This window comes from Carassius carassius, chromosome 24 (assembly GCF_963082965.1).
Source record: "Carassius carassius chromosome 24, fCarCar2.1, whole genome shotgun sequence".
Classification (NCBI taxonomy): domain Eukaryota; kingdom Metazoa; phylum Chordata; class Actinopteri; order Cypriniformes; family Cyprinidae; genus Carassius; species Carassius carassius.
The window spans coordinates 30,739,426-30,755,716 of NC_081778.1; the positions used below are offsets into that span (position 1 = coordinate 30,739,426).

General features: G+C 35.4%; 2 protein-coding genes across 2 annotated transcripts; both read right to left on the bottom strand.

The window, feature by feature from the left end:
* Positions 1-226: 226 nt before the first annotated feature.
* On the bottom strand, positions 227-1,328 carry LOC132103747 (free fatty acid receptor 2-like). The gene has a single exon (XM_059508840.1). It carries the CDS (start codon positions 1,306-1,308, stop codon positions 337-339), a length of 972 nt encoding a protein of 323 aa, XP_059364823.1. The 5' UTR covers positions 1,309-1,328; the 3' UTR covers positions 227-336.
* A 5,568-nt stretch (positions 1,329-6,896) lies between these two features.
* Positions 6,897-16,291, bottom strand: LOC132103748 (free fatty acid receptor 2-like). The gene is made up of 3 exons (XM_059508842.1): positions 16,134-16,291; positions 15,661-15,714; positions 6,897-8,174 (listed from the first exon to the last, which is right to left on the bottom strand). Exon 3 carries the CDS (start codon positions 8,144-8,146, stop codon positions 7,136-7,138), a length of 1,011 nt encoding a protein of 336 aa, XP_059364825.1. The 5' UTR covers positions 8,147-8,174; positions 15,661-15,714; positions 16,134-16,291; the 3' UTR covers positions 6,897-7,135.

Here is a 16,291-nt window from a genome sequence, read left to right on the forward strand (position 1 = left end):
TTATCCCAGTGATCAATGTCCTCATACTGCTTTCTGTTTATACTGAAGAAAGTGAATGATGACAAGTTTGTTATAAAGATGAGCTCACATTATGGAAGAATAAACACTATCTAAAAGGAAGTTTATCCTCTGTTTTCCAACACTCATTTATGTACAAAGGTTTGGCTACACTGTTTTCCTTTTCTTACTAAGATAATACTCTACATGTGAGTTGTGTTGCTTTGGCAATCCTTGTTGCTTCTGTCATCTTACAAGGAAGTGGAGTAATGTTTACCCTGCTGCATTTGTGTACAAAAATAATTGCACGGTAATTTCCTTGGCTACATGAAACATTGGTCAAAGTGCGTTTGTGAGCTCTTGTGGTTTCGGCACACTGTTTTTCTCAGTTTCAGGAGATTCCTTCTTTGAGCTCCATAGGATTTGTGGACACCAACATCTACCCCAAATGCTCCTCACCATCGCCCCAAGTGTGTTTCTAACAGCCGCAGAGGTGAAGTAAAAAATAATCGGGTCCAAACAAGCATTGAAGGTGCTTAGAAGAAGGGCTTTGTCTCTCCAAGCTGGGCTTGATTTGGTTATGAAACCGACCACATGGGAGACATTGTAGGGTCCAAAACAGAGCACAAACACCAACAACGTCCCCAAAGCCAATCCAATCGCCCGCAGCTTTCTCCGTCGGCCGATGTTTGGCAGCCTCGAAAGGATGTGGATGAAGTTTATGTAGCAGAAGCTGCAAATAAACAAGGGAATGCAGAAGAGAACGATGCACAACTCCAAGCGTACGGGCAAGAGGATCTCCAGTTGAGCATTGGTGAATTCTTCATAGCAGACGTTTCGGGATGGTGGGACCATCCCGGATGGGTTATAGTAGGGCATGATGTAGACAATGCTGAGATGGAGGATGGAAAACACCCAGATGAAGATGCTGGCGAACACGGCGTAGATGGGTCTTCTCCACAGGGAGTGCTGGATTGGGAACGCCACGCCAAGGTAGCGCTCCACGCTCACCGCGGTCAAGAAGAAGGTGCTGTTGTAGATAGTCATGTAGAAGACAAAGCCAGACAGCGGACACAGAAAGTAGTCAATGTTCCACTCCATATTATTGGCCACTTCTTGCATCTTAAAGGGGAGGAAGATGAGGAAGAGCAAATCTGAGATGATCAGGTTGAGGAGGAGGATATCGATGGGTGCCGGCTTCCTCCAAACCTTGCGGCTGAGCGTGTAGAAGGCCAAGACGTTGGCCGGGAAGCCAGTGATGAAGGTGAAGATGTAGATGGTGAGGCACAGATAATAATCACAGTGTTGCATGGTAGCTGTGTTCCATACAGTCCACAGGAGTAGGAGGCTTCAGCAGAGCAGGATGGTCCAATCCTGGAAATTTGATGCAGTGTTAAAATCATGAAAAACATCAATAATATAGATCAGGGGTCTCCAGTCCTGCTCCTGGAGGACCAGACGTCCTGCAGAGTTTGGCTCCCCAACACACTTGCCTGGAAGTTTCTAGTCATCCTAAAGCTTCTTAATCGCTACTATTTAAAATCAAAACCATACTCTATATTTCCAGAAACATTTTGCTTAAATGACTTCTGATTAGTTTTGAAAAAGTTTAAACTCACATTAGACTTAAGACACGTTAGACACGCTTACTGTTGCTTTGAACAAAACCATCAATATTTGAATCTCTCAATAGCAAAAAAAAAAAATAGCAATTTTTAAATCTATTCAGAGAACATATTTGACCGATGTTTAAAAATCCTAATAGAACAAAACCAACGATATTTAAATCCCCATACAGAACAAAAACGACAAATATTTAAATCTGATCGTAGAACAGAATTGACCAATATTTAAGTATCTCAAAAACTGCTTATATTTACAGCTCTTAACGGAGCAAATCCAGCCAATATTTAATAGAACAAAGCCAACAAATATTTAAAATAAATCAGACCAATGGAACAGAACCAACAAATATTTAATATCAAAACCATCCTACATTTGAATCACTTATTTGCCTTTGAATGCTCAGAAGTGTGCCCAACCACTGCAGCACTGATAAATACAATATAGCTAGATTAAAAATCTGGAGGATTGCTTATATTATCATTTTATATTGTCATTTCGCCCAGCCATAGAGTTTGCTCTATGGTAAAGTGCTAAGACATTATAGACATCACAATACGACTTTCTGTAAAGCTGCTTTGAAACGACGCATATTGTGAAAAGCACTATACAAATCAGTTTGACTTGACCTTTAACTAGCAGGTTCTGGTGTGTTTAATAAGGATTGCAGGACAGTGGACCTATTGGAGCAAGATCGGACACCCTTGACGTAGATCAAACAGAGCTCTCTGTGGAGGTATAAGAACTGTAAAATAATAATAAAACTATTGTACTGTATGACCAGGCCTGGATTCTGCGCTTACAGAAAACTCTAACAAAGATCAACACATTCCCAACTCCTTGCATAAATATTTTGCCAAATATGATGATTTAAAAGTGTAGAACTCTTGGCTCCATTCAGCGTTTTACTTTGTTTACATTGCATTGCGCTGTGAAGAATTCCTAAAGATTATCCACAAAAAAAGCGCAGGTTGGCCTGATGATGACACACTGTGACCAGAATTAGCAGTTATTACTGAAAAACATGTACAGGAAGTATTCAAACGCTTTGTGAAGAAGGAAAAAGGAGTTATGCACGCCTCAAAAAGGACAATCACGTAATATTGAACTCTAGAAGGCTTAAAACCATCGCTGATTTTATGTTGAGACAAAAAGGTGAACTCACCGCAATGCACACTGGACCTCTCAGCCGAGCTTCTGTATCGACTCTCTCTTGTTTTTCAATAGAGTCTATCTGCTGACGACTTCCGCACCAACTGTTCGCTTTTTATTTTCAATAGTAAAGACTGATAAGGGACAAATTAATAAATGTGGACAGGATCCAGCCCGATGTGCTCCTCACACACAGTCTCTACTCTCTAGTGTTGTGTGTGTATATGTGAGCATGTCTACGTCGTCTTATCAGGATTTATACTCCTTCAGGAGTATGTGTTCTAGGATGATGGGTGTGTGTTTGCATATGTGTGACTTGGGGGCAATGAATCAGTCTGGTCTCGCCTTCACTTAAACACTCAGCATCAAGGCTCTAACCTCTCAAAGTCAACCATGTGACTGCATTTACAATCCTACATCCCCCAAATCAAAATTGTAAACAAGGCTGGGAATATTGCAGTATTCCATCCAGAGTTTCATGTTTTGGATGTCCTGCTTAAAATTTCTGTCCTTTAAGTTGGAATGGCAACACTTTTAAAAATAGTGGTTCCTTACTGGTTTAACGAAGAACCTTAAATATCCACTGAGTCTTTGCATTCCACAGAAGGTTTTTATAGTGTAAAAAATTATTCTTTACACTTAAAAATAAAGGTGCTAAAAGGAGGCCTTCACAGGGATGCAGTAGAAGAACGATTTTCGGTTCCTCAAAGAACCTTTCAGTGAACAGTTCTTAAAAGAACCAGTTTTTCTGAACATTTTAATAATCTAAATAACCCTTTTCCCCTATGGAAAGTTTCATTGAGTTTAAAGGGTCCTCATGGAGCAATCAGTGCCAATAAATAATCTTTGTTTTTAAGAGTGTAAAATGTGAGGTTATTTTAAGTTTTTTTGCAGAACAAAAAAGGGATCTTCTACCCCCTTTTGGAGACTTTATTTTTAAGCCTCTACCATTTAGTCATTTTTATTTATAGAGCATGTTTCACAACACATGTTGCTTCAAATCACCAGTACAGGCAGCGTTAACTTTGAAGATGTCCAATTGTCAACAAAGACATCTCTTAGCGACCAAACTGTGGCGTATAACAATTATTTCCAATGCAAGCATTTATTCTATAGGTGTACAATTATCACCTGAGGATCATTTAGTGTTTTACACTCCTGCCTCTGCAAACGTTTGCTAAACCGCTTTCATTACCACCGGCTTTTATGGATTGGTGCATTTTATTTGCTTGAAAGTTTATGTCGTCATGCTTTGCCATCTTGGCCAAATCAGCATTTTCTGCAAGTTCAATTGCACTTCTCCAAGTCAGAATTTGGAAATCTCAACTTTCCAGGTTGAAGGTAATACAGCATAAAATCACATTCAACAAAGTCTTTCAGGTCTATTATTCATTCAGGAGCTAAAATCACGGAAAATCCCTGTCGCTCAGCACAGAACCCTCCATGAGTAGAAAAATCATTCCTTTCACAAGGACATACAATACACTTTACTATACATGACAATGCTATGTTTCATAGCAAAAAGTCTGGTTGTATAATGACCGTGATTCATCTAGGTTTTATTGGAAAACACTCACTAGTTCCTTTATTTATTATTAGATATAATACGCTTAATGTAATTATAGCTCATCTGGTCAGACCTTAGCTAGAAAAGAGATAACCATGAGCATAACATCATTATCATCATTAATATTATAGAAAAAAATGATCTAAAAGTCATCAAAAGCATTGGATAAGACACATAAATGTTGTCTTTCTCATTATGTGAATTCCCCAAGAACTACCAGTAATAAAATATTAAAACCTCAAAGACCTGAAACAGATGCATTGCTAAATATCAATATCTGTTTAATTTTAAAAAGATACTAAAACAAGGATTTTTTTTTTTTTTGTAAACGTGCCTTTGTAAACTTTTCGATTGTTTAGTGGGATTGCGTCTGCTCTCCATTCTGCTCAGCCCTCTCATTGAAAATGAACTGTGACCAGCTTTTTAAGTGTCTTGTCTACGTGTCTGCGGCATAGGAAAAGTGATAAATACATTAAAAAAAAGGATTATAATTTCACCATGCAGTACAGCTCAAGTTAGTCACATATTAAGAAAACAATTGTTGTCACCTGACGACGAGGAATATTTCATGATGACTGATGCCTGTGAATTATAGCGATGGTCCTGCACAGGCCTAATATACTGTACATCCACTGACAATGACATATACCAGCGAGCGGCATAGTGACAATGTCTTGTGTATTTATAGATGAAGATGCACTGATTTGTAGCTGATCATTTATTTTCTAGCAAGGACGAGGGACATAAATATTGCTTAAGGTTTAGCATCATTTAAGGTTATGCATATGCGTGTCTAAAAATGCCGTGAATTGTTCTGGAATGATGTAAACATAGCATGCATGGATTTTTTTATACTTTAAAACTTCATTTTTATAATTCCAGTGTTAGTACATCTGCTCAGATTCATATGCATGTTAGTCATGTAAGATGATAAACTTGAAATCTTGATTAAAGGTACTGTAAGGATTGTGAGACAACAAATAGATGTCGGTGATGTAACATTGATGCTGAGGTTGGTTCAGGGCTACTTGATAATTACAGCAGGTATGTTGGAGCAGGGTTCGAACTGAGGTCTGCAGGACAGTAGGTCTCCAGGAACAGGGTTGGAGAACCCTGGTTTAGTTGATCAGAGGACTTTGATGCACTTTCTGCCTGTCAGTCATGTTCAGGATTGCCTACACGTCTCTGGAGGGCAGGATTTGGATGGTTTAAGTCTGGTGGTAGTCAGAAACTGGCTAACATTGCTTAAAGCACCATTAATGTAATACAGAAAACTCAGTGCACATGCATTATATGTGTACAATTAAAACAAGCTCTTTTATATTGCAAAATTACACATCAAGCCGTTTTCTAACTAAGAGGAAAAAAGTGCCTATACTGCGGCTCCAAATAAGCTTATTTTGCTCTTGCATAAAATTATAAACAATTTAATGATTACATATTTACATGCAAAAAAAATAAAACTATAATATAAAAAAATTAACCTTATTAAACATCATTCACGGTACAAACATTAAGGGAAAACAATCTATAATCAATACAATTTTAAAGAAAAAAAGCTAAATATCAGTGCAATATGTTAGCAGAAGTACTTAAATGTTATAAAAAAATAAAAGGTTAATAAAATGTATTTAATTTATTTATGCAGTGAAGTTTATGCTGCAGCAGAACCGAAAAAAATGATGATAAAAGTGAAATGTAAAAACATTCAGCTGGTTTACAAATCTGCTTGTTTGAGTGGCCCAAATGGGCAGGATATAACATCAGATCAAACAATGGTGTGAATTTTAGTAAGTGTGAAATGTCATTATTTTATTTGGTGCCGCTAGTGCTGCACAAATTACACCCTTCACATTGAATGCCCAGTTCAAAGAGAGCATAAGCTCCCCGAAGTTGCATTAACCTGATAATTATACTGATCCTGACAGAAAACACTCAATAAACCTGCTTGAGTATTTTCCATTCGGATCGATATCAGAAAGTGCATTAAAACCGTGCCTGCTGAGGGCACGCCGAACCTCAACAGAAGCAAAAGTAATATTATAATACAAGTTATAGACTCAAGTCAATAGAGTGCAATAGTTGGGTTCCAGAAGTAAAATTCCTCCATGAGAAAATTGATTTTTAAAAATATACTTTAAAGAAAGACCTACTGTGGGATCTAAGGTTATTAGTCAATGGTATATGCTTTTGTTGAAACCATACATTCACACAAATAAATGGGTTAAACAGCTGGATTCATGGTGAAAAAGTACATTACCCATGATGCTCTACAGAAAATTCCATCAATAAGAGATCACAACAAAATAGCTTGCATGAAACACTTGCTATCCTATCAAAATACTACATATTTTCATATATGTGCATATTTTGCAATAAATATTAAACATGCTATTTCAACATTATATTTCTAAGTCATTATTTATTGATGTAATTTGCAATGCTTCTTGGGACTGTAGTTCTCCCTCAGCAAAGTCATTAAAACTTCCAATTTTTAAATATTTTTTTGTTTCAAATCAAAGTTTGTGATGTTATGGTTCACCTCGTAGCTGGTTGGTTTGGTTCACTGCTTATAGTGCTTTAGCGAAGATCCCTATAGGAAAAATGAATGGAAAAAAAAATACTGGAACCTCTATAGTAATAGTTGTCCATTATACAGGTCCATTAAGCTGTGCATCAGAATCGTGTTCAGTTGCTTTGTATTGATCAGCATGTGCTGACGTTGCTCAAATGCAGTCAGAAGAAAACACTCTTCTACAGCAGACACCTCTCAGATTGAGTCACAGGTCAATCGAATCAGACTCTACGTCCCAGTTTGTGCTGTTCCAGAGAGCTTTCAGTCGTGCTCTGAGTTTTCTCCTCTGTACTCGAACAGTCAAACAGGTTACAACAGAGAGCTGAGCGGCAGCAGGGCTGGAGAAGCTTCCTTGACAACTTCTGCAAGATGTTCCTGAACGTTCCTCTGAGTGCCGAAGAAGAGAAGTAGAATATGAATGGATCGAGGCATGCATTAAACGTGCTGGGGAGCAGTGCTTGAACTCGCCAATCGGGGCTTTTTTTCTGTACATATCCAACCACGTGCGAGACGTTGTAGGGCAAGAAGCAGATAATGAAGACAAGAAGCGTGCCCAATGCCATCCCGATGGCTCTATACCGCTTCTTGGCATTGATGTTTGGCAGATTGGAGAGGATGTGGATGAATTTGATGTAGCAGAAGCAGCAGATGAGGAACGGCATGAGGAAGAGCACGATGAAAAGCTCCAGACGAAACGGCAGGAGGATATCAAGCTGTTCTTTACTGAATTCTGCATAACAGGTGTCACGCTTGTATGGTTCAGTGTAGTTGGGATTCGTACTATTGTAGTATTGTATGATGTAGACGATACTGCAGTGTCCCATTGACATCAGCCAGAATATGACGCTGGCTATCACGGCGTTTCGAGGGTCGCGTTTGAGCTTGTATTTAATGGGGAAAGCCACTCCCAGGTAGCGCTCCACGCTGATGGCCGTCAGGTGGAAGGTGCTGTTGTAGATGGTGGAGTAGAAGATGAATCCTGTCAGAGGGCAGAGGAAGTAAGGAAGAGTCCATTTCATGTTGGCCGCCTCCACCATGCGAAACGGCAGGAAAAAGAGAAAGATCAGGTCAGAGATGGTTAAACTGAGTAACAGCACGTCCATCGGGGTGGAACGCTGGCGGACCTTCTTAAAGAAGGTGTAGAAAGCCAAGATGTTGGCGGGAAGACCTGTGATTAACGTGAATCCGAAGACGGCTAACACCAGGTTACTGAGAACCAACGTCCACGCCATCGTCACTGTAGATGTCAAGGATGCAAACCTGTTAAAGAAAAAAAAAATAATTCAAGATAAACTCAGGTTTTACATCTTACATCCAATGTTTAAGAAAAAAAACACTACAAGAAATCCTGTGCATTTGAAGAGAGCATAACTGCAAGAACCTTTTGTGGAATGGAAAGGTTCCATAAATTTTAAAGGTTCTTAATGGAACCAAAGATGCCAATAAAGAAACTTCCTTTTATTTTAAAGATCAAGGTCAAAAAATGGGCATGCTTAAAAGGGTTGGTTCACCCAGATTGCAAAATTATGTCATTAATAACTTACTCTCATGTTGTTTCAAACCCGTAAGACCTCCGTTTATCTTCGGAACACAGTTTAAGATATTTTAGATTTAGTCCGAGAGCTCTCAGTCCCTCCATTGAAGCTGTGTGTATGGTATCCCGGAGCAATTCATGTACTCAAACAGTACACTGACTGAACTGCTGTGAAGAGAGAACTGAAGATGAACACCGAGCTGAGCCAGATAATGACTCACGAGTCAAGAACCGTTTCTGTCAGACGCGTCCGATTCGAGAAACGAGGAGCTGATGTTACTGCGCATGTGTGATTCAGCGGGAAGCAAACCGACACACAGAGTGTCTGAACCGAACTGATTCTTTTGGTGATTGATTCTGAACTGATTCTGTGCTAATGTTATGAGCGCGGGTAAACCGAAGGCTTGAATCAAGGCCAATCATCGCAAATGACGCCATTACGTTGAGCGCAAAAGAACCGGTGAACCGTTTTCTTCAACTGGTTTATTGAATCGAACTGTCCGAAAGAACTACTGGTGATCCGAAAACCGATGCAACTGGTTCTTGACTCGTGAACGAGTCATAATCTGTCTCGGCTCGGCGTTCATCTCTCTCTTCACATCAGTTCAGTCAGTGTACTGTTTGAGTACATGAATTACTCTGGGATATTGGTTTGTTTGAACTCAGAGGGAGTGTCAGCCACATTAAAAAAGTTAACAGCTCAAGTCATTTGTGGATTAATGCGTATTGGAGACGCGAACCATTTAAAACGTTTCAGTTCGATTTGGTGAACTGGTTCAAAAAGATCCGGTTACATCGAATGATTCGTTCGCGAACCGGATATGACAAACTGCTTTGTTTTGAACTCTCTCTCACAACAGACACAGAAGAGAAGACAACGCTGAATAAAGTTGTAGTTTTTGCTAGTTTTGGACCAAAATGTATTTTCGATGCTTCAAAAAATTCTAACTGACCCTCTGATGTCACATGGACTACTTTGATCATGTTTTTCTTACCTTTCTGGACATGGACAGTAGACCGTACACACAGCTTCAATGGAGGGACTGAGAGCTCTCGGACTAAATCTAAATCTTAAACTGTGTTCCGAAGATAAATGGAGGTCTTACGGGTTTGGAACAACACAAGGGTGAGTTATTAATGACATAATTTTGCTATCTGGGTGAACTAACCCTTTAAGAATGATTCTAGTGTGTGAAGCATTATATTTCCAATCAAGATTCACACAAATGAATGCACAGTTGCAACTAGAGATTTGACTGACACAAACACCTTTCCATCATTTTGTACAAATTTACAGGAGAAAATGTTATAAGAGAAATCTTAAACTGCGATAAAATATTGTTTTTGTATTTTTTAGTCCAGCTATCCATGACATTTGACAAACAAAAGCATTAGGGCATTTAAAATGAGCTTATTTATTAATGCTAATAAAAACACTGCACAAAACATAAGAGTCTGAATACACCACACAGCTGTGCAACACATTGAGGATGAAGTATGTGTCAGGGGTCAAATTCTAACTAGGTAACACAGCACAGGATATGAATCATGGAACCGTTAGAAATAGAGATGCTTCTGATAAATGATTTTGCAAAAACCCTCAGATAATAGGATTAATGGTTAACAACTGTAGATAAATTAGAACTACAGGAAATTTTGGGTGAATGTCTTTTTTCAAACCACAAAAATATTAGATAAACAGTCGTTCGTTATATACATATTAAAAAACTAAAACATTTACATTAGGGCTGGATAATATATTGAAAAGAAAAAACACTGGGAAAAAAATCCCAAGAAATTGAGATGTGAATATTAGTACTGTAATTGTACAGCTGTACTACAAAAATGATACAGATAATTATCTTAATATATTCTTTTATTAAATACAAAAAATATATATATATTTTATTATTTTTTATTATTAAATTATATGTATATATTTAAATATAATAATAATCACGATTTAAAAATTCTGAATTATTATTTTATAACCAAATTGAATGGTTCGAAGATATGTAAAAAAAAAAAAATCTAATTTTGATCAAATTCTATTCAATTTATGGTTGCTAAAAGAGGTTTGAATTAGTGATGAATATACTGTAAATATACAGTGTAAACAGAATAAATTTCTCAAGTTTACTAAACACTAAAGGATGGTTCACAATCTGAATTTTTTATTTTTAGCTCTTTATTGTTATTGTTATTATTATTATTTGTGCAGATGCACTTCCCAAACAAGTCATTCTAGAATGATTAATTATTTCCAAATACAGCAATTCAAATCTTCCTGTATAGATACTGTATATTCAACTGATCGTAGGCTGGTAGCTGATTTTTTTAAACATTGTAGCTCATTTCTAGTTCTACTTTAATCAGAACAGTTCATAAATGTTTTCATGATCTGTCAGCTATTCTGGGGCATTTCCTTAGGGGTGCTTTCAGCTCCTTTAAGACCCCTCTCTGAACCCTAGATATGAGTTAACATACCTTTGAACATTAAAGAAATGCTTGTTTTAGCCTTAAAAAATTATTTCTGTTATATATAAGTATCATGTACCATTTTAAAATTGGTGAACAAAATAAAACAAAGGAAGTTGAAAGAACTCATACCTCAAGTCAGTCCAGACTCAGACTCAGAAGAGATAATGACACTTTCTCTCAAACATAATGCTGCTTATAACGAGGTTAATGTGACACACACACACACCCCTATAATGGCACAAAAGGAAGGAAGCCATTCTTACTTCCAGTTTAACTCCAAACAAGTGTAATTATTAAACACACACACAGACATAAATTATAATAAATTTACAAATGATTATTATTATTTTTAATAATAATAATGCATTTATACAATATACTATTATTATTAAATATTTATATAAATATTAATTAATATTAACAAATATTTCAAAGCAGAAAATTAATTCAGCTTACATGTATTTTTCACAAATTTATTTGCATGATAATAATATAATAAAAAATACACACATATATATATATATATATATATGTATATATATATTTCATTTATTTCAGTCAATACACATCGGATGTATTTCACACATTATTTATGCACACACACAATGACAATAATAAAAAATAATTAGAATATTATTATTATATATATTTCACTCTATGCCACCCGCTTAAAATCAAACTCATCTGACGTTTATTTATTTCACAAGAATCTGTTTTCTCTTGTTTTGACTGTTGTCATGCGGTTGCTAAGGTGTTTTGGGTGGTTGTTTACTGGCAAAATAAAAGAGTATCTACATGATACATCAAAGTTTAATATTACAGAGACAGTATTATTTATTTCATAACCTATGATAATAATGCTATATTATTTTCAGTCATTTTCAAGGCAATTTGTTTTAGGCAAAATGCAGTTCTCTACTGTAAGGAGAAAGTGTTTTGAGACGTGATGGGACGCACATTTCTTCTTTTGCTGAACTCAAGATTGTCCAATAGTGGTCAAATTTGGATTTGGAAATACTGAAAATATTGAAAACATTTCACACATTCAATATGTCTGACTTCTACTTTCACTTTAAACTGGATGTTGTTTTAGGATAAATATGCTGTTTATATTCATGTTTACATCTGAATAAGCAATTTTGGGACAAACCTGTATTTTTTTTACCCCAGACGTCCAAGAGATTGTGCTGGTGTGTTGAACACGGGTTAATTAGGTTTTGTCGGACAGATGAGAGAAATGACTCTAGCCAAAGGCAAATTCAAGCACAGGTCATTATTTGCTCACCTTAATGTTGTTCCAAACCTGTATAAGGTTTGTTGTTCTGAGTAAAACCAAAGTTAGGCTGAATGTGTAGACTCCTCTGTACCGTGAAAGTAAATGACTGAAGTTGTGGAGAATCAACACTGTAAATGAACCATAAAAATAGCTCATATGACTCATGCTCTACATTCAACTTATACGATAGCTTGATGTCAGGAAGAGACCTCAATTTTCACTTTAAATCATTCCTTCCCTCTGATCTCATTTAAGCGTGCACATATTGAAATGTGTTAACTAAAATGACAACTGAAAACTTATAAATAAAAGCTATATAAATATATTTTATTAACTTTTTTAGTTTTTTAATCTTTTGAATTGTAATTTTATTTTGATATAATTTTATTAAATATTGAAATAGAACATATATATATATATATATATATATATATATATATATATATATATATATATATATATATATATACATATTAGGGTGGAAATCACCAGAGGCTTCACGATACGATATGATACGATACTTCTGTCGCAATACAATATTATCGCGATTTTAAATATATTGCGATATTCTGTGATATATTGCGATATAACAGTGCAACTTGAACTTGTACAAAAAGTTGTGCAGACCCTTCAGCAATTGGGGCATTTGAAAGTCAATTACTGTTAAATTTAAATAAAATAAGAAAAGAAAAAACATGTAGTCTTACATCTAGTGATGCATCAAAATTCTGGATGCACTTGGGCGAAAACCGAAAATGCATTGTAATTATTATTTATTATTTTATTAAATAATATAAAAGTAGTTTTGTAAGACTTTTTTTTTTACAAAAAGTTTTGTATTTTTATTATTAAAAATAATAATAAATAAATAAAATAACCACACATTGACTGAAACTATAACACAATAAAACAGAATTTATTGGTTAATTATCACTTTACAAAAAGGTTCATTAGATAACATTAGTTAACTACTTTAGTTAAAGAACTACGAAATGAAGCATTTATTAATCTTAATTCATTTAATTTCAACATTTACTAATTCATTATTAAAATCAAGTTGTTTTAGTTAACAGTCCATGCACTCTGAATTAACATGAACTAACAATGACTAACTGTATTCTCATTAACTAGCATTAAGAAAGATTAATAAATACTGTAATAAATATATTGTTCATTGTTTGTTCATGTTAGTTAATACATTAACTAATGGAGCCTTAATGTAAAGTGTTACCTTAATATTAAATATCAAAATATAATTTTTTAACACTTTTATGTAACAAAATCAGATATAAGTTGTTGTTTTTGTTGTTGTTTTTGACAAATTATCCAAATAGATTTGTATCGATTCATGTATCATTTTTCCCCCACTAATATATATATAAGTAGTTATTAATATTTTGAATTTGATTGTTTATATTTTTAGCTTTTATTTTAATTGTATTTTTAGCATTTAGCTAGTTTTGTTACTATACAGTAATCTAACTATAAAAAAACTTCTAAAGTATTTATTTATCACAATTTTCATTACAAGAGAAACCAACCACACAAAAGCCCACAGGACTTCTCGAACGGTGTATGAATGTGTGACGAGACACCCAGCAGAAGCACGTCACACTGACAACCAAAGGCCACTGAGAGCCTATTCAGAAACGAAGGTGAAGGTGAGAGGAAGTTAAATGAGACAGACTGTCACACTGAATCGCTGCCTGACGTTTAATCAGAGACTGTGGCAATCAGCAACACCTCCTCTGACATTTGAGCAGATACGGTCCGTCCTGCATGCTGAAAGATGAATCCATGGGATAATTAGACTGCCCTGTTCTGCATCTCACCCTATAAGTACCCGGAAATCTGCTGCGTGTGCGAGTGTGTGAACGAGCAAGACACTGTTTATTAAAACACGGTTGAGTGGCATTTACCTGAACATCTCGTGGGCTACTGATTGATCAGATGATTGTCTCATCAAGATAACGGCATGTTGGTATTTCTTGTGATGTTTGGTAAAGTTTCAAACCAGAAATAGCCTACAAGCACCTTACACAAGCCCAAGGCAGAAAAATGTGCTTTCTCTGATAGCACATGTCTATTATACGTCTACATTTACATCAGCAAGACATACTTAGTAGAGAATTTGCTCATCTGCAATGCATCTATAGGATGTGTCCTATCAGATGTCAAATAAACGTTAAGAAGATGTCATGTTTATTATTTACAATGCATGCAAACCTTACATCTTAAAGACGTCTATCAGATAGATGTCTGTACACAGCAGATGCTTTCCAGATAACTTTCAGACATTAAAGCAGGATGGATTCTGATTGGCTGTCAATGTTTCTATCGTTCATCAGCCAGATAAAGTCGTTCTGAAAGTGAAACCAAAGACAACATTCCTCTGTTCGGTGTAAACCCTGCTATTCTTCGAAATTGAGAACATTTTTTAAAACCAATTTATAAAAATAACATGTTACTGTACTACAGATGCCAATCAACGAAGTGGCAAACACCTCAACATTTTGCTTGGGAAAGCACCACTCTTAGCAACTTTACAAAATGTTTCCTTAGTTCTTTCAGTTTACTTACTCAGAACAAAACCATTATTTCCTTCCCAGTTGACCACATAGTGTGATCAAACATATATTGCTGCTATGAGACAGTATTGTGGTTTTAAACTTGAACAAACTAAATTTTAACAACTGATGAAAAATCTATATTGGTTTGAATACACCAATGCAGACTTTCATCTGATCCTGTGTGGTTAATTTAAAGGTTTCTTGAAGCATACAGTGACTCATATATGGCACCATCTTGTGGCCTTGTTTAATTTAAAAATAAAAAAAGAAGAAGAAGAAAAAAAAGTTTACAAATTTTAAATGAATAAATAAATTCTTAAGTATAAGATTAAACAAAATAAATAAATGCACTTTTTGATTAAAATAAATGTATTACAATACATATTACATATTACATACATATATTTATTAACAGTAAACTGGGTCTTTATACATTAAAATATATATAATATAGGAGACTTTTGTTTCATTTTGAACAATTCTGTATTATGTTGAATCATACAAAGTTAAGACCGTGTAAATGGTAAGTTCACCTAATAATGTTAATTCTGTCATTATTTACTCACCTTCATGTCTTTCCAAATATGCATGACCTTCTATTTTCTGTGAAACACAAGATATATATATATATATATATATATGTTTTTACAGAATAATGAAATCAAATAAGTTTAAGGTGAAATGCATTTAAAAGAAGGTCATGTCCCAGTTTACCAGTCACTCCTGAAATTGTGTGATACAAGCCCTATATGTGTTTGAGGAAAAATCCAAGTTTAATATTTCTTTGTTTATCTGTATTGTGCAGTGCAGATCTTTATCATTTTAATGCCTCTGGAACATATTATAAAAGCCAATGAAATATGATCAGAAAGTGTCCCACTTTACCTGGATTCCCCTCTGTATCACTCAACAGGAAAGTGTGTGTTGTTTCAGACGCCTCTGTCACAGGAAAGATAGATGAGATCTTTATGCACAAAGGCTACAAAAAAAGATGCAGCTTTTGCTGATGTAAAAGTAGGTCAGAAAAGACACAAACTCACATTTAAAGTTGACAGTAGTGCTCAGAATAATACAGTAGTGATAAATAGATGTGGTGTCTCTGGCCGTTATCTAGTAAACTTGCAGGGTATGATTGCAATGCACTGAAGAATGCAAGCGCATATGTAATGCAATGCACAAAAAAGCATTTAAGCAAAATTGTGTACAATCTTTAGACTTGTTAATTTAAAGAATGCATGTATATTCGTTAGCATTTGAATTCATCTTAATGGCAGTTGTTCAGCTAGCAAATGCAGTCTTGTAAATAAGCAACCTGCATTCTGCCATCTTTGCTCAAGGAAAATGTTTTGAGAGAATACCTTACGATCCAATCACTTGAGCTGTAAATGCAACCATCACATGCAGCTTGTCCTTATTTTCATCAGCACAAAAAAAAAAGAAACAGACACAATATAGTTACCATTTAATCATATAACAAATAACAAAACTGTGACATTCAAGTGTTGGAAGAGACACA

Coding starts and splice junctions, on each gene's coding strand:
- LOC132103747 (XM_059508840.1), bottom strand. CDS start 1,308: ATGCAACACTGTGATTATTATCTGTGCCTCACCATCTACATCTTCACC.
- LOC132103748 (XM_059508842.1), bottom strand. CDS start 8,146: ATGGCGTGGACGTTGGTTCTCAGTAACCTGGTGTTAGCCGTCTTCGGA.